The sequence below is a fragment of the Pan paniscus genome, chromosome 6 (assembly GCF_029289425.2).
Source record: "Pan paniscus chromosome 6, NHGRI_mPanPan1-v2.0_pri, whole genome shotgun sequence".
Classification (NCBI taxonomy): Eukaryota; Metazoa; Chordata; class Mammalia; order Primates; family Hominidae; genus Pan; species Pan paniscus.
Window position 1 is genome coordinate 20,228,471 of NC_073255.2, and position 21,814 is coordinate 20,250,284.

Sequence of the window (21,814 nt, forward strand, 5' to 3'; positions counted from 1 at the left end):
TTAAATATCAAAAGTTATGTATATTATTTTATTGTTCAAGGTAATTTACATATTTAAAACATGTTATGCCTGATTAGAGCAACAGAAATGTATAATTGCATTCCATGCTGTAATCTATTCTATGCACTGTATACCATTAAGTGCGTTGTTGTCAATATTTCTTAAGTTCAATAAAATTATAATTTTGAAATGTAAAAACAGGGCAATTGTTTAGACAATCAGCAAAGTAGGAAAAAAATGAGTTAAGAGGCTTTGCTTCCAATGGAATTAACTAGCACCCTGTGCACTCAACATCCCTCCCTAATGACACATTTTCTTTTTTTTTTTTTTTTCCCAAGACAGAGTCTCGCTCTGTTGCCCAGGCTGGAGTGTAGTGGAGCGGCTTTGGCTCACTACAACCTCTGTCTCCTGGGTTCAAGTGATTCTCCTGCCTCAGCCTCCTGAGTAGCTGGGATTACAGGTGCCTGCCACCATGCCAGGCTAATTTTTGTAGTTTTAGTGGCGACAGGGTTTCACCCTGTTGGCCAGGCTGGTTTTGAACTCCTGACCTCATGATCCACCCGCCTCAGCCTCCCAAAGTGCTGGGATTACAGGCCTGAGCCACCATGCCCTGCCAATGACACCTTTTCTAAGTGTTGCTCAGTGGATACAAAAGTTGAACATGGTAACATATAAAGATTGCATATCTGTTTAAAAATTTAAAATATAAATTTCTATTTACATGCATTTGACATGTATACAAGTTAAAAGTGTGCCCACGTGATAAATGTTCAATAAATGTTCGCTGTTTATGACATATATATGATCATAATGCACCAGGAAACTAAAAAGACTCCTAGGGATTGAGCATCAGCTATAGACTCTAGAGATGAGTTCTATGATAATTATAGAAATAAATTAATGGAGAAAGAAGTTTTGGCTTTATCAGAATTTGTGATTTTGCTAGTTTTCAATGAGTTGAACCATTAAAATTATAAAAAATAATTTAAAATTGCTTAAAATATCACAATAAGGAATCTGAAGCAACTCAGAAATAATTTAGAACATAACCATTTATGCCTAGTGTTCCATTATTGGAACCCTAAGCATGTGGGGGTTACTTATATCCTACTGCTCAAGGTCATCGCCAAGCTCTAATTGGAAAAATTCAAAAAATTGCAACCTCAAGCATAAATGGGTTAATGGAATAGATCTGAGGAATAGGTAAATGTTAGGTGGAAGCTTTGCCTGGGGCTTTGCAATAATAATAATAATAATACAGAAAACTAATGTGCGTAGAAGTTATAATGTACATTAATATACTTAATTTGTTTTGTAATTTTGGAAACTGAGTACAGTTTTGTTTCTATCATTCTGGACACAAGCCATGAGAAATACATGGTAATGTTTTAAAATAAAATATTGTTTTTCACTTATTTATTTCCCAATGCTCTGAAAATGAGTGATGACAAAGGAGGGCAAGGTGAATGATTTACGCCTAATAATAAGGAAAACAAACAAACAAACAAAACCCTGTGTCTGTTGGGAGCCATCCTAAGTTGCTTTGATGCCTCTGCAGAATAGGTGAGAAATTTACCTGTACATAAAGGAATGGAGGTGAAAATAAGTGAATGTTTTTGTAAGTTCAGGTATTCCTAATTATCACAACTTGCCGGCTTGACATTTCTGACAATGTAAGTGAACATGTAGAAGAGTAAACCTTAGACCCACTCGTGGCAATTACTATGCTGAAGGAAATGTGAGGGGGAAAGACCTGGAGAATTGAACCTAACAGTTTCAGCAGCTGTTCCTAAATACCTGTGATTTTCTGACCACCGTTCCTCTCAAAATACTAATCATCCCACTACGTGTGCAGCTCTTATTGTATTTAATATTCACTTTCTCATTCTGTCTCAATTATAAACGCCGTTTTCCTCAGCAAGACTGTACACTCCCAAAGCCTTGCTTCTGAAAGAAATCACCCATCAACTGGCAGCACTGGCATCATAGAGAGGCTTGTTTAGAAACACAGATCTTGGACCAGACCACAGAACTACTGAACAGAATCTGCATTTTAGTAGGATCCTCTGATTCACATGCACGGTAAGTTTGCAAAGCTCTGCCCCTAGAGGATAGAGATGAAGGTGTCTATCTCTTTTTTAATGACTGCAATAAGGAGACAACTCCTATATGAAGAAAAGGGAGCTTTCAGTGTACCATTTCTCAATTGGTTTTATTTACACAAAGCTTATTATTAAGAAAGGATCCAAAATATTTGCTTATATTCTCCTGAGGTGTATCATATTCTTAGTAAGTTTAATCAAGATAGAGACACAGATAGAAATGCCATATAGTTGAGAAGAACGAAGAGAGATAACCACCTTTCTTCTTTTGGTGTACGAGGAGATAAAAATGCCTTTCACTGAACAACTGAAGGCAATTTGTTATGGCCCTTTATGTAAAGAGGCAGCACAGTGTATCGGTTGAATTGAGTTAAGCAAATCTTGGGCTTAGCCTTTCAATCCACCTTGGTTAAGTTTACAGCTAACAAGTTTCCAAACTTTGGGTCAATTATTTAAATTCTGAGAACCTTGGTTTCCTCCATCAGAAAATGGGAATGAAAAGAGCCACTACTTTATAAGGTTTTAGTAATAGCTACATTACATATTTCTCTGCTGCGCTGTTAGCAGTGCACATAGTAGAAGCTCAATAGATGTTAACAATTTTGTTATTTCAACTTTCAGTGAAACTCGAAGTAGTCTGGAAAAGCTGACCCAACATGAGCCAGTAATTTCCTCACTTACCGAATGTAGTAACCAGTCCCCTGTACAGAGCTGTCATTGACCGACCTCTTCAGCTTTTCAAGTATTCTTATCTTTTTCTCATTTATGAGTGCCTAACCCCAGGAGTATTTGTGGTGGTCTGACTCTGACGGATCAGAGCTTCACAGACATTCCTGTTTTCTCTAGTGCCAACCATCGAGACCAATGAACAACCAGTACCACATGTCTAAGAGAAAACTGCTCCAGTCCAACAAGTCTTAGCAAGTGAGGTAATGCACAGACTTAACCAATCTGTAATAGTTCCTGACACTTGGGTCCAAGAACAGTAACACAAAGGCCTCACGATGAATTTCTAACCAGAGTCATGCACCCTGGAAGCAAATATTTTTCTTACTGCGGGATCGGCCTTAATTATACATGTTACTATTGCTCCTACTGAATACATGAACGTATTTCAGGTCCATTCTGAGAAAGGATATGTTTAGAAGCCACTTCATTTTTCATTCTAGGCCATAGACATATTTGAAAATTACTTGTTTTAAAATGTATTTTGCCTGATTTGATTTAAACTTTTGCTTGTGTAATAAAGAGTTATTTCTAAATTTTTTAATAGTTAAAAATTTTTTTCAGGTTAGTGTAATATACTTTCACTTTTCAACAGCTGATTTTTCTCTTAACTATAAGATTTATGAAATGATATAAATGAAGAAAGAATAAAAAACAAGTATGTTACCTGCACCTTGATTGGTTCAAATGTATTAATGGGATGTGTTAAGCCATATACAACTTTTTCATTTTCTGCTTCAAATGTCCCTGGAAGATAAATATTAAAGATATGAGATTTGGCTTCCTGTAAAGTAAAGGAGCTGATTTAATTTTTTGATTTTAATACATTTTACTTACCAAAAATTTTATCCCAAATAATAAGAACACCAGCATAATTTTTGTCTATGCAATAACGATTTCTGCCTATGAGACAAAATATTAGAAACTTTTTTTCAGAAAAATAGTTATGCTTTTTGAGATACTTCCATCTTGTTTTTAGAATATATTCATAAAATTCAGATTTAAACAGGGTTACAATTTCCCTGGGAATGTCTTCTCATTTATAACATCAGATTTTATTGTCTAATAATGGAATTTTTATTTTTCAATTAATTATACTAAAAAGGGGAAGTGTTTTCTTAAAGCTATATGCATGCTTTCTTGTCACAGTTTTTCAGTATAAAAATGGAATAAATGTAAATTTTTTCAGGACCATTAAAGAATAAAAATTAAGAATTAAATGATACCAAAAATTATAAATGAGAAACAAAATCAGGAAACGATGTATATAAATGTCTTTATTTTAAATTTTTGATGGGATGTCTCTCTATCCTTTTTAACTGCATCTGTTTCAGGAAGGAAATTTTCTACTTAGAGTTAGACCTGACTAGTTTTTTTAAGATCATAAAAGCCATAGTAAAAAATAAACTACCCTTAACTTTTTCAAAACTCATATCATTCCTGCCGCTACATAATTATAATGCAAATAGCTGGTCATTATTTATTTAATACATTTTTTATAAAACTTAAGTAGACATGATGATATCCACATGACTATAAATCTGAAGAAAAAGAATAATTAACCAAGCCACTGCCCCAAGAAACTCAACTATCCTGTGTTCCCATTCCTTTGCATGGTTTCCATGCATGCAACCACACATCTGAATGCACAAAGAAAAATCTCCCATAGTGTAAAAGGAGAGAGAGATTGGCTGGAACAGATGCAGACACCGTTGCTATATACATGGTTTAAATAATGGTTCTGAATTAGTAGGGAAGCATTTTGCCCCTTAAGGAACATTTGGCAATTTCTGGAGACATGAGTAGCCACACCTGGGACGGGATCCTAATGCCATCTAATGGGTGGGGGCCAGTGACGTTGCTAAATTTCCCACAGTGCACAGAACATCCTCCACAACAAAGAAATATCTGTCCCAAAATGTCAATAGTGCCGACGTTGGGAAACCCTGATATAAGCAGGCGTGGGCATGGGAAAATGAAGTCAGAGGAAGTAGTAACTGTTTCATTTTGTAAGGTGGACTTGTTCTTCTCGACCTCCTATATTTTTTTATTTTTTAATTTAATTTTTTTTTTTTTGAGACAGAGTCTCACTCTGTTGTCCAGGCTGGAGTGCAGTGGTGCCATCTCGGCTCACTGCAAGCTCTGCCTCCCGGGTTCACGCCATTCTCCTGCCTCAGCCTCCCGAGTAGCTGGGACCGCAGGTGCTGGCCACCATACCCGGCTAATTTTTCTGTACTTTTTTTTTTTAGTAGAGACGGGGTTTCACCGTGCTAGCCAGGATGGTGTCTATCTCCTGACCTAGTGATCCGCCTGCCTCGGCTTCCCAAAGTGTTGGGATTACAGGCGTGAGTCAACGCGCCCGGCCCTATTTCCTTGTATATGGAAGGAACTGCAAGTGTATAATCCCCTTGGCCTCTCCACTCCCCAATTAGTGATACTTCTTGACTTATGGAGTGGACTTCTTGACTTATGGAGTGGTTACGTCCCCATAAACCATCTAAATTAAAAAACATTAAAAGACAAAAATGCTTTAAGGCTAGGTGCGGTGACTCAGGCCTGTAATCCCAGCACTTTGGGAGGCCAAGGAGGAAGGATCATGAGGTCAGGAGTTCGAAACCAGCCTGACCAACATGGTGAAACTCCATCTCTACTAAAAATACAAAAATTAGCCAGGCATGGTGGCTGGCGCCTGTAATCCAAGTTACTTGGGAGGCTGCAGCAGAAGAATCACTTGAACCCGGTAGGCGGATGTTGCAGTGAGCCCAGATTGCGCCACTGCACTCCAGCCTGGGCGACAGAATGAGACTCTGTCTCAAAAAAAAAAAAAGCTTTTAAATACACCTTATCTACTGAACATCATAGCTTCGCCTAGCCTGCCTTAAACGCGCTCAAAGCACTTACAGCAGCCTGCAGTCCTAGACAAAAATCATCTAATACAAAGCTTATTTCATAAGTGTTGAGTATCTCACATGGTTTATGTAATATAGCACCGAAAGTAAAAAACAGAACGGCTATATGGGTTCTCAAGGTATGGTTTCTACTGAACATGGATCACATTTGCATCATTGTGAAAGTCGAAGAATTAGAAGTCGAACCAATCATAAATCAAGGACTTTCTGTCGTCCCTGAATTGGAGAATGACTGTTGAGTTTGGAAGAGGAAACTGCCTGTGCCCTCTGATCTGGTCTCTCTCCTTCTGTGGAAGCCTGTGCTTCTACTCGGCTCCCTGCCATAAAGATAGGGACCTGCCCTTCTTGGGAAGGCAGGGCTTCAGGGATTCAGGGTTGCCGAGGAAGACTGGAAACTTATAAAAACAGAACAATAGCATTTACTTATGTATTTATTTTACTGGCTTCCTTCTCTCAGTATTGTTTGTGAGATTTATTCATGACGTTGCATGTAGCAATGGTTTGGGCATTTTCATTGTTATATCCTTCTCCATTACATGCATAATATAAAATTTATCTATTCTACTGCTGAAAAACATTTGAATTATTTCTATTGTTTCTATCACAAATAATGATGATATGCACATTGCTATATGGGGCTTGGGGTACACAATGTAAACATTTTTGTTGTTACTTAAGTTGTTGTCTTTAAACCTTAGGCACTCGCCACTTGGGATTTTCCCGTCAGGGAAACGCAGCTTATACTGAGATTGTTCAAGGCCTTAGGCAGGAAGGTGAAGTGTTGTTTATTACGCTCTCCTTAAATCAAAACAGTTTTCAAGACCACTAAATCTGACTATAGATAGGAATGACCTTCAGCACTGGGTCAAGGAATAGCCTTTGACAGAATCCTTTAAAACATAAAATGTGTATTTCCTCAGCTGGTTAACTCATTTTCTATAACAGTGGAGCTAAGATTTAGGTAGAAAGAAAAATCCAAAAGTCAGATAGATAAATCCCCCTACCCCACCCCACCCCACCAGTTCATACTTTGGAGATGAGGCTTGTACCAAAGAAGATAGAAAAGAAGAAACTATATTTATTTGTAAAATGTGTGCCGACTATATTGGGAAATTGTGATTAAATGAAATCAAGGAAAATAATAATGCAATTTTTTAAAGAAATGAAGAAAACAGAGAAGAAATAGAACTTCCTTACCATGATGAACCCTATGATGGCTAGGAGTATTAATAATCAGTTCCAAAGGACCAAGGTTATTGATGACCTGTTTAAAACAGAATATTGATACATATAGTTATCATTAAATGTGTATTAGTATATAAATGCTCACATTACAAACTCACATAAATTAAGAGATATTGTGAGTTTCAGGGTTGGTATCAGAGTGGAAAAAAGTTCCTCTGAAATCTGGAATTCATATAAAAACAATAGTAATCTCAAAACTCTATTCTGAGACGTGGCATGGTGAGTATAGTGTCATGGTTAAGAGCTAAACGACTTTCAGTTCAGCTCCAAGAACCTCCACTTACTACTGTGTGATCCTGGGGAAATGACTAGGTTTTCATATCTCAATTTTCTCATCTTTAAAATGGAAATAGTAACATACCTACATAATAATGTTGTTCTGAGGATTATGAATGTTACTGTATTACACACCACTATCACCAAGGCACACTTCCCTTAGATTTCATGTTGCATTATAGTTTTTGCCTTCCAACTATAGCTTTATTTACGGGAGCAGGGTATAACTAGGAGAGTGAAAACAACTGTGTTATGTTTCCTGGAGTTGTTTCACCCTGTAAATCAGCCATGCAGCAACGACTTACTATTACATCAGTAATCTACTGCATTAGGGTGATCCTACTTATTCAAATAGAATCCTAAATCATCTCTTACCTTTAGAGGCATGGTCTACCATTACATCTTAGAGGCACAATTCGAAGTCAAATATGTAAAAGGGCCTTTTTTCACAATTAAAGTTACTTCAATATCTAGTGCCTAATTCTCACATTTCTTAGTTAGAATCCCCTAGTTCTGAATCTATAAATTCTAAAAATCATAGAAACCATGTAGGTGTCATGAAAAAAGTACAGCAGCCCAGATGTAAGACATTTGGTATGTTACATGAATAATACTGGACAATTTGAGATCTTCCACCAACCATGGCAGATACCAAGATATTTTACTTTTCTTTACTCACAATCTAAACTGATTTGTTAGAGCCTACCAATGACAAGATCAATACACTGTCATCATATTTTAAGACATGACTCACTTTTAGGGTTCGCTTCCGTTTGGAGGACATATGAGGAATAAAGAAATGAGTTAAATGATGCGAAAGGGCAAAGTAGTCACTGACAATTATGACATTGATATGAACTTGATAAGTCAGTGTCACGGGAAGAAATAGAAATGAGACTGCTTAAAATAAAAAAAATTTAAGATGCATAACTAAATTTAAGGTGTGCACCTTTAGATATTGATTTGAACAAACCTAACACAAATGACATTTTATAGGCAAAAAAAAATGTATTATAAACAGGGTATTAATAGGAAAAAATATTTTCATTGGGAGTTATAATAACATTGTCATTTTGTTAGAAAACGCATTTGTTTAGCGTTGTATAACTGAAATATACACGACAGCTGATCCAGATTATGCTACGAAATATTTTGGCAATGAAAAAACAAAGAAAAAAGGACAACTGATGCAAATGAATCAAAATCTTGAGTTTTGAAACAAAATGGAGATATATAAATCTATTGTTATTCTAATTTTATGAATGTTTGAAAAAATTTAAGTTAAAAATTTAAACAAACTGCTAGTAATGTCCATAAATCCTCACTAATCCAACTGAAAAAATAATAAATTGCCTAAGTCTCAGACATATCTCTAATTCAAAACTCTTTATCTAGCAGCGTTTGTTTTTTGACAATCTCTGGCATTAAAACACCCAATTTACAGTTGCTCAATAAATGTGAATAGGTGGGGTGACCATATCCTCAGCTTGTGGCATCACATCCCCTCTTGAAATGGAAGCTGTGGCAATGTTGCCACATGTCAATGCGGATCCTTCTCTGGGACAGGAGCCATCATCATCAACTCCCTATTAAGCACATTGTTTACCCACCTGAAAAGAGTTCTTCTCTCTCCCTGTTGCCCAGCTGCTAACGGATTTCCACTTTCCATTTCAGAACGGACAGAAAAATTTGCATGCAAAAGACTGTAAACCTTGTTTTGTATGTCAATTTAGCCCTCCCTCGTCCAGAATTGGTGGGCTCTTGGCCTCGCTGACTTCAAGAAAGTAGCCCCGCAGACCCTCGCGGTGACTGCTACAGTTCTTAAGGGCAGCTCTTCCGGAGTTGTTCCTTCAGATGTGTCTGCAGTTTCTTCCTCCAGGTGGGTTCCTGGTCTCGCTGGCTTCAGGACTATAGCTGCACAGCTTCGCAGTAAGTGTCACAGTTCATAGAAGTGGCTCATCCTGAGTTGCCGTGGTTCAGTAACCTTGCTGGCTTGAAGAGTGAAGCTGCACACCTTCCCGGTGAGCATTACAGCTCATAAACACAGCAGAGACCCAAAAAACGAGCAGCAGTAATACATACATTACAAAGAGCAAAAGAACAAAGCTACCACAACGTGGAAAAGGACTTCAACAGCTTGCTGCTCCTGACTTGGATCGCCAGCTTTTATTCCCTTATCCGGCCCCACCCCAACCTCCCACATCCTGCTGATTGGTCCACTTTACAGAGAGCTGATTGGTCCACTTTACAGAGACCTGATTGGTCCACTTTACAGAGAGCTGATTGGTCCATTTTACAGAGAGCTAATTGGTCCATCTTACAGGGAGCTGATTGGTTCGTTTTACAGAGAGCTGATTGGTCCATTTTGATAGAGTGCTGAGTGGTGCGTTTACAAACCTTTAGCTAGATACAGAGTGCTGATTAGTGCGTTTGTAATCCTTTAGCTAGACAGAAAAGTTCTCCAAGTCCCCCCACCCGATTAGCTAGCGACTGAGCGCTAATTGGTGCATTTACAAACCTTTAGCTAGACATAGAGTGCTGATTGGTGCGTTTACAATCCTTTAGCTACACAGCAAAGTTCTCCAAGTCCCCACCGGTCCCAGAAGCCTAGCCGGCTTCACCTGTCACTGGCACCCGCCAGGGAACTTTGCGGCACCTATCCTGGGCACTCCCGCAGCCTAGAGGGAGCTCTCCCAGACAACCAAGAGGAAAAGTGGGGAAGCCAGAAAGAGACGGAGACCCGCCGTCCTGGCCTACGACCCCGCGAAGAGGGAACGGCGGTCCGCGCATGAGACCCAGACCCTGATCAAGCCCAGCAGGCGCCAGCTGGCCGCGCCCAGTGCGCGGTCCACCGAACCCGCAGCCGCCCGGAACCCGAGCCGGCCCGCGAGCCCCTCGCGCAGCCCCGGCTCCCGCACCTCTCTCTCCCTCCACACCTCCCCGCAAGCAGAGGGAGTCGCCTCCGGGCTCGGCCAGCCCCACAGAGGGCCCCCCACAGCGCAGCGGCGGGCTGAAGGGCTCCTCGAGCGCGGCCAGAGCAGACGCCCAGGCCAAGAAGGCGCTGAGAGCTAGCAAGGGCTGCTAGCACGTTGTTACCTCTCACTACCTACCTTACTTTCCTCCTTCCTTCTTTCTTCATTCCTTCTTCCTTTTCTCCCCACCTCTCCCTCTCTTTCTCTTTCTTTTTTCTAATCTGGGGTACTATCCACTATTTTTAAAGTTATTTCCATGAGAGATATATTTTGACCTACAAACAGCAAAACTTTTGATTAATTCATACAATGGAGCTCATTTATACACCAAAGATTATTTGTATTTTTAATTTCAGGAGTTTAAAATACTGTGAATATATAGCTCTTATAAAAGAATACACTCCTATGAAGTAAAGCACACACTATTAATAACCAGGAATTGGGAAGAAGGTACAGATAAATAACCCTGTATTTTATTGGACTACATTGTTTTCTACTTGGTGAAAAACTACTTGTTAAGAAAAATGGTGGAAAATAGAGAACAAGAAAGTGGGGGATCCTCAGCAGTCAGGACATTGAAATCTGATGCTTTGGTTGGGCTTTGTATCTATGACAGAGAAACAGATGGGAAAGGAGAAAACCACTTTACCCTTGTTTGTCTCTTTGGTGCCTAACATGTGTTACAAAAACAAACAACAAATGTGGGTGGAGAGGACTACACTGACCAGCTTCTGCTCCCCAGATGAATTTCTGATCCTAGGCCCTGGCGTGTGTGCAGCCAGATGTAAAGCCACACAAATGGTGAGTGCATGCAGATGATTGGAGCCTTGGCTGGGTGCACTATTTTTTTTTAATGTCAAGCTCTTTATTGCGGTGAAAATCTTTTGCTCCTGCAGGCTAAAGCACGGTGATATCAATATTGAAAGTTCGTTTTTTAAAAAATAGTTAAAAGCCAAGTACAACACAGTCAACCACAGATAAATTTCCTGGTAGTGCCTATGAGTACCTTGGAGCTGGGGAAGACCACCTCTGAGTGAGAGATGATTCATCATTCCGACAGCCCAGTCAGAACCTCTCATGTAAAAAACCCTTCCAATTCAAAGTCATGGAGAATTCATTAATATTTATTAAGGGTTGAGCATAACGACTTAATTAGCGCCTATTTTTGCAAATTCAGGCATTTGGCAATTCGACGACGTCTAGCTTTGAATCACTTCCTGAAAATATGTTACTCTGGGAATAATTGTAGCAATTCTCATTTTTAGAAGTTATTTGTTTGTATTAATTTTTTAGACATAGATGGGTTTATTTAAATTATCAAATTTTAGGACACACAGAGGGCTTCAATATAACATAGTCCAATACTTCATTATTTAAAAAAAAAACCATAAAACTGAAGCTCAGAGAGGTTAAACTACTAGTCTAAGTTTAATCAGCTTGGAATAAGCCATAAAGCCTTTCCGATTTCAGCTCATGAATCTTTCTACTTATCCATCATATTGTTTTTAAGACATACAGCAATTTTCCATTGAATAAAAATAATTTAAACTTTTACAACTTTAATAGAAAATGATAATTCCTTTTGTATTTCATATTAGTTAAAATGATGCCAGGTATTTATAAAGATCCCAGGGATTTCAGCTTCTAAACCTCCCCATATGGTATTTTAGGGATTTTTGCTGCTCCTTTGGTCTCTGAAGCAATGCTCTAAATATTGTATTCTGTAAGTTGTTTTTTCTCGGTCTTATAACTTGAGAACTATGGATGCCTAGAAGGGCCGTGAAGGGGTTCAGAAAGTCAGGAAGACCCTGAAGTTTTAGATGAAATTTTATAAATAAGCACCTATGGCATTTTTCTGGGGAGAAATTCTACAATTTCTATTATATACTGAAAAGGAAACATGAGTTCATAAAGCTTTAAGAGCCAATGTTCTAAACAGAGTTGACTAGGTTATTTCCTTTGCCTTTCTTAGTTATATTGTGTTGTCAGTTTACAGATAAGTAAAACCTGAGTGCTAATTTCTCACCCAAACTTCACAGAAACTTAAAACATTTTTTGGGGCACATTTCTTAAAACTGTTAAAATTTTCAGACTATTTCTTAAGCTATTTTATTTGTATAGTAACATTATAAATATATAAATAATACAAATAACAATTTTGTAACAGTAAGCTCCATGATGACTCACTTTCATTCAACAAAAATGCTCTGGACAATTTGTTGGAATGATCACAAACTCCTCATTTCTTCCTCTCCAATCTCTGGTGAAAGTGGGGAAGAAGAGTTAAATATAAAAGCAAGAGAAGAGGGAGCCATAAGACCGTCGTTACGTCATTTCCCCTGACCAAAAATAAAATGAAACCAAATAAAAAGACTCCTTGTAATGAACCAAACAAGTCCAAAACTTTCAGAGTTCAAAGCTGTTCACATTCTTTCTGGATAGTGATTTCTAATGTTCTCTTTCTTCTCCGTCTAAGACCTTAACCTTCTATCTTAACTTTTGGAATCCTGCTTTATCTTCAAGACCAATTCTCCAAGCACTCTTCTTGATTTTTCCAATGAGAGTTTTGTTTTCCTTTCTCTGAATGCATATTGACAGATCATTAATTCTCATGTCTTCCAGTTCTTTGTGCTAGTTACTTGTTTTCATTTCTCATACTATATTGCAAGTTTCATGAGGATAAAAATTGTGCCTTACCATTCTCTGTGTCTCTCAGGTCACATACAACATTGCTTACACATCGTGATTGTTTGACAATAGTATATTCAATAGATAAATCCCCCTTACTCCTCTCATACTCTTATTTCTTTATAGCAGCGGTTCTCAAATTGGGGTGATTATCACCCCCCTCCAGGCAATTTTGGCAATGTTTGGAGATAATTTTAGTTGTCATAACTGGGAAAAGTGCTACTGGCATCTAGTGAGCAGTGGTGGGTTTAGTGCTGTTAAACATTCCACAATAAATAGGACAAGCCCCACAATAAGAATTATCTGGTACAGAATGTCAATAGTGCTGAAGTTGAAGAATTCTACTTTGTGGGTATGAGTGTCTTTCTGTGCTCCAGACCTTTACTGTTCAGGAGGAAAACACTGTATAATTTCTGTGTTCTAATCTGGGAATTGGTGAGAGGAATGTCGTAGGGAGTGAGTGTGGTGGTCATTACCAGGACCAAAGGCAAAGCATGAGTCTGGAGCTCTTGGAGTTTGAAGCCAGGGATGAAAGTCCAAGCATGATCTTTGATCAAGTGAGTTGGGCAAGTTAAGATAAAAAGCTAAAATGAAGGAGCCAAAACAAACAAACAAATAAACAAAAGAAACAAAATCACAGAGCAAGGAACTGTAAAACTGGATAATGAGGTGATTAAATTCTGGTGATCATTGGCAAGTGAATACCATAAATTATTTTTATATTATCTGAGTTCAGTTTTATGAGAGCTTCAGTTTCAAATGAAAGTAGCCAGAGATGGAAATGTGATTATGAAATTTCTTTTGAGAATCCTTATGACCCGCCCTACCCTGCACTTACACATTAAGTTGAATAATGTAGAGACCTAAAAGGTTAATGAAACTCCCGTTGTATCTAGGTGACCAGTCTGAAATAATTTTCCTATGGAAATTGATAACCTATGTACATGTGATAAATTAAACGCTTACTCTGATCACAATTTTTTTCATGATACAATTTTCAGAAGTTTTCTCACTACCGTACATTACCTAAAAAATGTAATTCTGTGTCTTGTGTCTTTCCCATTTAAATTGAAAAATACTTTAGAGTTGAATTCTACCAAGCATCAAAATAAATATTCTAAATAAATGTCCTGTCTGAAATTATTTTTTATACAATTAACTTATTCTATTCTATATAATTCATAATTATTTCTCTTGATTCCTTTGATTGGCAAACATTGACTAGTTAGATTTTTGTGGCTTGGTTAAAAGTAGAGATGCAATTAACTGGTGATTTTAGTTAGAGAACAAGACTTATCTTCATCAAAAATATTCAGTTTGTTCAAAACAAATTATTTCATTTGTTTGAATTGCTTGGAAATTTGCCTCCTCTTACCACATTCTGACTATTGAGGTTGGAGAAGAGACTTCCTAAATATTGGGAATGTCACATAATATTTCTGTTATTCAATTTTTACATCTGCAAATGGATACTAAAATACTAGAATATGTTATTGAAAAGTCATAGGAATATTTATAACCACTTACTTTTCAGAAAGAAGGCATGCATCTATGGTTAATTGTAAAGTTCATCCCAAATAAAAGATGCTTACAAATATTTATGATTCTTGTCTGAGAGGGAAAAATCATAACAGGGAAAATATATCCTAAAAAGCATGTGTTTTACAGAACCCTCTTTATAAACATGCATGTGCAAAATGATATGCTAAATGCTGAGGAATGACCGGGTTTGGGTGAAGTGAAATGAAATCTCATATTAGAATAAATGTCTGCATTTAGATGAGCATAGGTTAGAGTGACAACATTGACTATAACTAGTCAAGACTTTTCGTTACAGCGTCATGCATGAATGATGTTCCAGCGGAGCCCAGACCACTGTGGGTCTCCTTATTCACTGCCGCCAGTATTGAAGGGAAATACTAAGCCAGCCTCTCATACATTTATTATCTGATATGAAAATCTTTGTCATGTTAGATTCAGCTGAGAAAGATATGCTTAAAATGAAGTTTGAAAATGATAATTTTTAGAGATTAATTTTCAGGTAAATTAGTGACAATTCAGTGTAAGCCAAGTCTAAAATTAAATGAACTAATATGTGCGCCATAATTACTTGGCTTTTTCCTGGCCAGTTTTCTTCTCCCACACCTCGCTTCTGTTCCTCCTCCTCCACTTATATTTTTTTCTCTTTCTTTTTCTCTCTCTTCTTCTTCTCTTTTTGTTCATTTATTCTTTCATCTATCTATCTGTATCCATCTATCTTATCTATCTAAACGTGTGTGTGCATATGTACAAAAATTTATTTGGAAAGATCTTTATAATTCACTATAGGCTCATGCATACTTATCTAAAAAGTGTGTAGTAATAAATATTTCTGTGCTCCTTCAATAAGATATTCCCATATTCTCATTTGCAGATGGAAAACCTGAAGGGCACAAATATTATGTATTATAGTCATATATTTAACCTTATTAAATATATTTATCATTTAATAATAATATATATTAAATATATTAAATATAAATATATATTAACCTTATTAAATATATACAAATATATTTAATAAATATTAAATATTCAAATGCTGAACAATTACTGTTTTAAATACTAAACTACCAATAAGGGTTTTCTATCAACACTAGCAATAATCTATTTCAGAGCGTTAAAACCTGTATTTATAAATTCTTATCAAAATCTCTTACTCAAAGCTATTTGCATAACAAGAGAGCAAGATGTCTCTTGTCAGCCAGTTCATTTATTCTGCAAATATTTATTGAGTTTCTAGGGACTTCACTAGGTTTTAAAAGTGAAAAGAAATGATGTAATACACAAGCATTGCCTGAAGGAAATTTACACTCCAATGGACCCTTCAATGGAAAGTTTAAACTATATCAGAAAAAAAAGATTTTACAAACAAGTTACCTTTTCCACATAATTTTGTTTTCTTTTGGGACTGATGAAAAAAATCACTCATTTTTCTTTCTTTTTCAATTACTATTTCGCAGTAGAGATATTTGAATTTATAATCAATTTGAACTTATAATTGGCACAAGCATTGTCTAATAAGAAGCAAAATGAGTTCCCTTTCCAAGTCTCAAGCTGAAAATTAATTTTAGTGTAGATGTGTGCTTCTATTTAGTTTCCTGTAGTGCAGATTTGCAAATACTCTCATTGGTTATTACTGAAGAGAATTTAGATTATTCTTTCTTGCTCATAAATTTCTTCAACTGATTATACAGAAATTGAAATAATCTGTATGGGTTTCATTTATTCTCTCGTTATTTATTGAGTACAAGGTACTGCAGTAAGATCTTTCAAGAGGTCATAGAGTGGAACAATGGAAATTACATTTTAATGTCTACTAATTTATCTATTTATTAACTTAAAGGTAGAATAAATGACAACATCAGCATTTATTGTTTGAATATACATAAAATATGCTTTTATACTGTCAATAAAATCTACAGCAATTCTAATTTAAAGTTTTAGAAAAAGAATAAAATCCATGAACACTATAAGTCAACATATTAAAATAGTTTCTTGTTCTGAATTAGTTGATCTTTAAACACTTATTGTTTTACTTGTTACAAGCTTAATCAACCTGAACGTTTATGGATACATTTATATTATAGAGCATCTGGTGATGAAATGTAAAAATGAAATCTTAATTACTTCTTCCACTATTTCTGCTGTGTTAATTCAAGACAACCACACAAGTATTTAGACAGATGGTAGTGGCGGCCATATTAGCCTCTGATTTATCTGCAGGGAAGGAAGAGAAAGCAGAACTCTTAGGATATGTGCTTGACTGCCTAGTTTCACACTTTGAAATGCTGGACAAATGCTGATTTATTCACGGCCAAATGTTTTCCTGTTTGATTAGACAGTTTTCTACTTCAGTAAGCATGTAATATGGAGGTAGCTGAATTTCCACACTAAGGAGTGAAAAAACAATATTTATAGTTTGGAAATAAAACAATCTGGAGGAATTAGGACTGTTGGGATCATAAGGAGCTTCAGAGGGAGTAAATTTCTGATGAATCCATACCACAGGGATAAAGAGTTAAAGGCTTAGTTTTAATGAAGAATGGGACTAGGTTATGTTTATACAATAAACAAAAGTTTTAAGGGACTGCGTTTATAATAAATTATCTTGAAGGCTGATTCTTGTCACTTATGATTACATTATTCCTCAAACAAAAAGACAAGAGTGGGACAAGTTAGCATTTTATTTGAATTTGTTTCAGCATATCTTTTGAATAACACTTTTGGTTTCTACTTGGAAAAATGAACACAAGTAACTGTTAAGCAAGTTCCCTCAAAGGAGAATAAGTTATTTTGTTATTTTTAAACAACACGGAGTAGATTTACAGAAGAAAAACTAGAAACATTTATAGGTTTAACCATCTCAAACTTCATCCTTATGTAACATCATTTTATATTTACAGGTTTAGGCATCCAGTGATAAATGGAATCATGCTAGTATGAGTAATAATAACATTATTTTAAAAGAAGGCAACTGAAAAACTGAAAGGTTAAGTAATCCGTGTCCAAAACTCCAATCCACAGTCTTATGGTACAAGCTCCATACTTTTGACTCTTTCTAAAGCTCACTGTATTGTGACTGCCATTATGATCATATTCCCAATTTCAGATATGACTTCTACTGATTAGTCAACAAATATTAATTGATTGCCAACCGACTATGTGCCTGACATCATCTGAGCATTAGATACTTTAGTAAACAAAGCAAATACGAATCTACATTTTAGCTTCCATTCTCGAATGTTAGATCTCTTTGTCATCCATTAGAAACTTTTATCTGTTAAAAAATATTTTCAGATACTAATATTTTAAAGTCAAATATTATATAATACATTCTCAAACACTAGATTAGAATCTATAAGGACTTACACGTCTTAAGTTCATTTGCCCTGTCATTTCCATTTTCATAGCTTCCTGCTAAGGACAAGCTATCTTACTAAAGCATATCCTTTCCCTTGTCCTCTTAGGGATTAAAAAATCTATATTATTAATACATCCATTCTGACTCAGGTCTTTCCTATGAGTACATTCTTCTTGTCGCTTTCTCTGCCTCCTGCCAATAAACAAACATATTGTAGACAATCTACTTAACACAATCAGTGCGTTCATTCATTAAAAAGATGTTTGCTGGTGGTGATCTAAGTTTTATACACTGGGAAAACAAAAATTAATACAACATAGTTATTATCTTCAAGATGTTTACTATAAGCTTCTATGTTCATGATGCTCAAAATTTATTCCATTTACATTCAGTCTAATGCTTGTTCAAAATGCAAATTCCTACCTTCACTCACCAGAGATTTATTTTACGTGGTTCTTGGAAGGGAGCAATCATTCTGTATCTTGATAAGCATTCACATTATTCTGATGCATGCAGGTGACCCTACCCTTGCTTCAATTCTAGTTCGGACTTTATGAACCAATTCCAAAATGTAGTCATTTGGCTTTTTCAAAATAAGTACTATTCATTGAAAACATATTATGTTCCTAACTATGAGCTTTACATTTGTTATTTCATTAATCCACGTAACACTCTTATGGGTGAATATGATTACTGTTACTTAACAGATTTGGAAGCAAGGTCAGAGAGTCTAAATAAGTTTAGCAAATAGTCATATTCATTTATTCAGTCAAAAAACAGTCTATTTTGGGTTCTGAGAACAAAGCAGTAAACAAGCTGGACAAATGCCTAATGAAGCTAAAATAGGACAGATTTCTCTTTGATTTCAAAATGTATAATCTTATTCATTATGTCATACTACTCTCTTATCCCTGAAATGTTCTCTTCTTCAATTTGGCAAATTAATTTCCATCATGTTCCTTGTGTCTAAGAGCTTAAATTCCAATCCTTTCACAACAGACATTTTTTAATAAAGATTCATGAAATTTTAGACAGTCCAGCTTCAGGTAGCTCAGTAAAACTCTTCCAACTTTGGTTCTTTATTTTCTGTTGGGAAAGAGTCACTACAACCCAGCAGATTCTCAAAGGAGGGTGTGATCCTACAATTGTTAGTGACAAGGGTGCCAGTTCAGGTCAGAAGACTCAAAAGGCCCCTTTGTTTGGAATACATATATATATATATATATATACACAAACACACACACACGTATATTCCATATAAGTACATATGTACACATATGTGTATATATGGAATATACATATATATGTGTATATATGGAATATACATATATATGTGTATATATGTATGTATTCCATATGTGTATATATACACATATACATATATGTGTGCATATGTACACATATATACCCACATATACACATAGATGTATATGTATATGTGATCCTAAAATTGTTAGTGACAAGGGTGCCAGTTTAGGTCAGAAGACTCGAAAGGCCCCTTTCTTTGGAATACATATATACATATACATATATATATACTTATATGTATACTCCATTGTATTTGCATAAACACTAGAAATGCATACATGAATAAGCAATGGGGTGATGAATTATCTGAAAAGGTAACTATAGAATAGAAGGAAAGATTATTTTACAGAGAACAAGAAATGTATAGGATTTCCATTAAAGACGGGCTTCAAGAGAGAACAAGAAGCCAAAGGTGACATCAATATTTGATCTGGATGTTGACTTCAGAGAAATGGAAGCAAAGTAGAAGAGTAGATGACTTAAGGTGATGAAAGGCATAATAAAATACATTTTAGATATGCTGATTGAGGGTAGTAGCAAATGTTTCTAAGAATATGTGAAGTAAGGTATTGGAAACATTGATTTGAAACCCATAAGCATCTTCATTAATATTTAACTCTAGCAATAATTATCAACAATCAATAGAATTTTTTATTTAAATACAATGCTTATTAAAATTTATGTGTGTGTATATTTGTATGTTTAGTATGTTTACATATACACACAAACACTTACATAATAAATGAGAAACTTTTTTTGCTATCATGGAATTCGGAGAATAATGAGAGAGAGAGTTAAGCAACAAATACAACAGAGTGGCACAAGAATAAAACTTCACTATTATTATTAATAATTAGATGCTTCCCATGTGCAGAAACTAATGTGATATCTAATTTATGTCTTCAAACAGAGCTCGTGCTCCTAACTCTTAACTACCAATATGGAAATAGAAATACACACAGAGTTAGTGTAAAGAAAAGTGCATCGAGCTCTTACTAGGAGGTAAAAGAAAGATGTTGCAGAGGAAGTGGTAATTGGGTTGCGTCATGAAGAATGTTTTAAAAAAAGTTATCACAGAGAGAACATGTGCAAATACAGATAACCCCCAAGTATTTCAGGAAGCAAATAGCAGGGCAGTTTAGCTGTACTGGCTGACTTATGGGATGGGATGGGAGTTGTAAACAAGCGTCATTTTCTAAGAGCCCTGAAATCTATTAATGAATTTAAGGGTTTTGATTTTATCTTGGGGACAAGGGAAAGTCATTTAAGAATTTTTTTCTCATGTTAGGAGCACTCTAATATTATTTGGGTTCTAAAATAATCGTCACAATTGTGGTATGAAAATATATAGGAGAGGGCAGAGTGTGTAGGTGTTAAGAAAACCAGAATTCTGTTGTAACCATCTATGTAATTGATGAAGGATTATAAATTCAGGTAGGGCAATAGAGATGGAAAGGGCAAGTGGTATTAACGAACTATTTAGGAGGACAACTCAACCAGTGTATAATGACTGTTTTAAGAGTGAATGGCTGTGTTATTAACAATTATGCCAGAAAAAATAGGTACACATTAGGGCTCTTCCAAGCAAGCTGAGACATATGACACCCTAGCTGTAAGAGATGTAAAATCAATGATATAGGATTTCAGAGGAGGAAAGGAGAGAGAATTGTTTACCAGGCTTTGAATCATGGTTCTGCTACTAACTAGCTGCAACAACAGTAGGCAAGTTACATAACCTCTGTATAGTTGTTTCCTCACTTTGAGTGGGGACCATGGGTTGTGTGATAATTAAATAAGTAAATACATGTAAAATATTTAGCATAATGACTAACACATGGTCTGAGCTATACAGTGGTTTGTTCTTAACAGGGGAAACATTTTCTGGGGAAGGGAGAATTTGAGTTGGGCCTTGAAGAATGTATGGAATAATAGCATATGGAAAATATGAAAAGAAGAGAAAATGCAAAGATTGGGTATTAGACGAATTTGAGAAATGGAAAACGGTCCAGTATTATTGAGCTGCACAGTATGGAAAGTAATGAGACATAGAGCAGGAGATATAGTGGGAAGGCGCTACACAAAGAACATGAAATGAAAGGAATTTAGACTTTATTCAGTAAGCAATAGAACATCACCGAAGTATTTTCATCAGGGCTGGCCTCTGAAAATAGGTTAGATTTTAAGATGGGGGAAGTAAATGTGGGTAAAGTATGCACAATTATTTGGTACAGGAAGAATTACAACTGATCTTGGCCTTAGCCAATGAACTTGATCTTTTAACTCTACCATATCAGTTCTTTATGAACTCTGCTGCCACCCACCAGGGTCTAACACGTGAAACCCAGATAAATGTATTGTTTGAGGAAAAAGTGTGACAAGTGAATGAAGTATGGTCAAAATTTATCTCCCATGAATGCTATGTTGCCTTATATAAATCATAGAATATCAACGTTCTTAGCCTTAAAAGGAATGGGGTTTGATCACAGAGTTTGATGAATATAAAAAATTTAGTTTTCTGACTTTCTATTAAATTTCTGGAATGGTTTCCTGCTGCATATATGTCTACCCATACCCTTAAAATAAAGCCCCATTACTGAATTCATTCTTTACAACCTGTAAAACTTTAATTATCCTTCAGAGATTCAAATTATTTTGTGAGAATTAAGTGAGCAATTTTTGCTTGCA

At 35.9% G+C, this 21,814-nt stretch overlaps 1 protein-coding gene across 4 annotated transcripts in view; it reads right to left on the bottom strand.

Annotated features, from left to right (window-relative positions):
* The window catches only part of AGMO (alkylglycerol monooxygenase), a 412,221-nt gene that overhangs the window by 195,958 nt on the left and 194,449 nt on the right, over positions 1 to 21,814 (bottom strand). For 3 of the 4 annotated variants that reach the window (XM_055115720.1, XM_055115719.2, XM_055115721.1), the window contains 2 exons: positions 6,935 to 7,001; positions 3,496 to 3,575 (listed from right to left, as the gene is read on the bottom strand). In XM_055115720.1, coding sequence (XP_054971695.1) covers positions 3,496 to 3,575; positions 6,935 to 7,001 — 147 coding nt within the window. Of the gene's footprint in view, positions 1 to 3,495; positions 3,576 to 3,665; positions 3,732 to 6,934; positions 7,002 to 21,814 lie in introns of all 4 variants that reach the window. The other variant, XM_003825007.5, reaches the window with a different exon arrangement.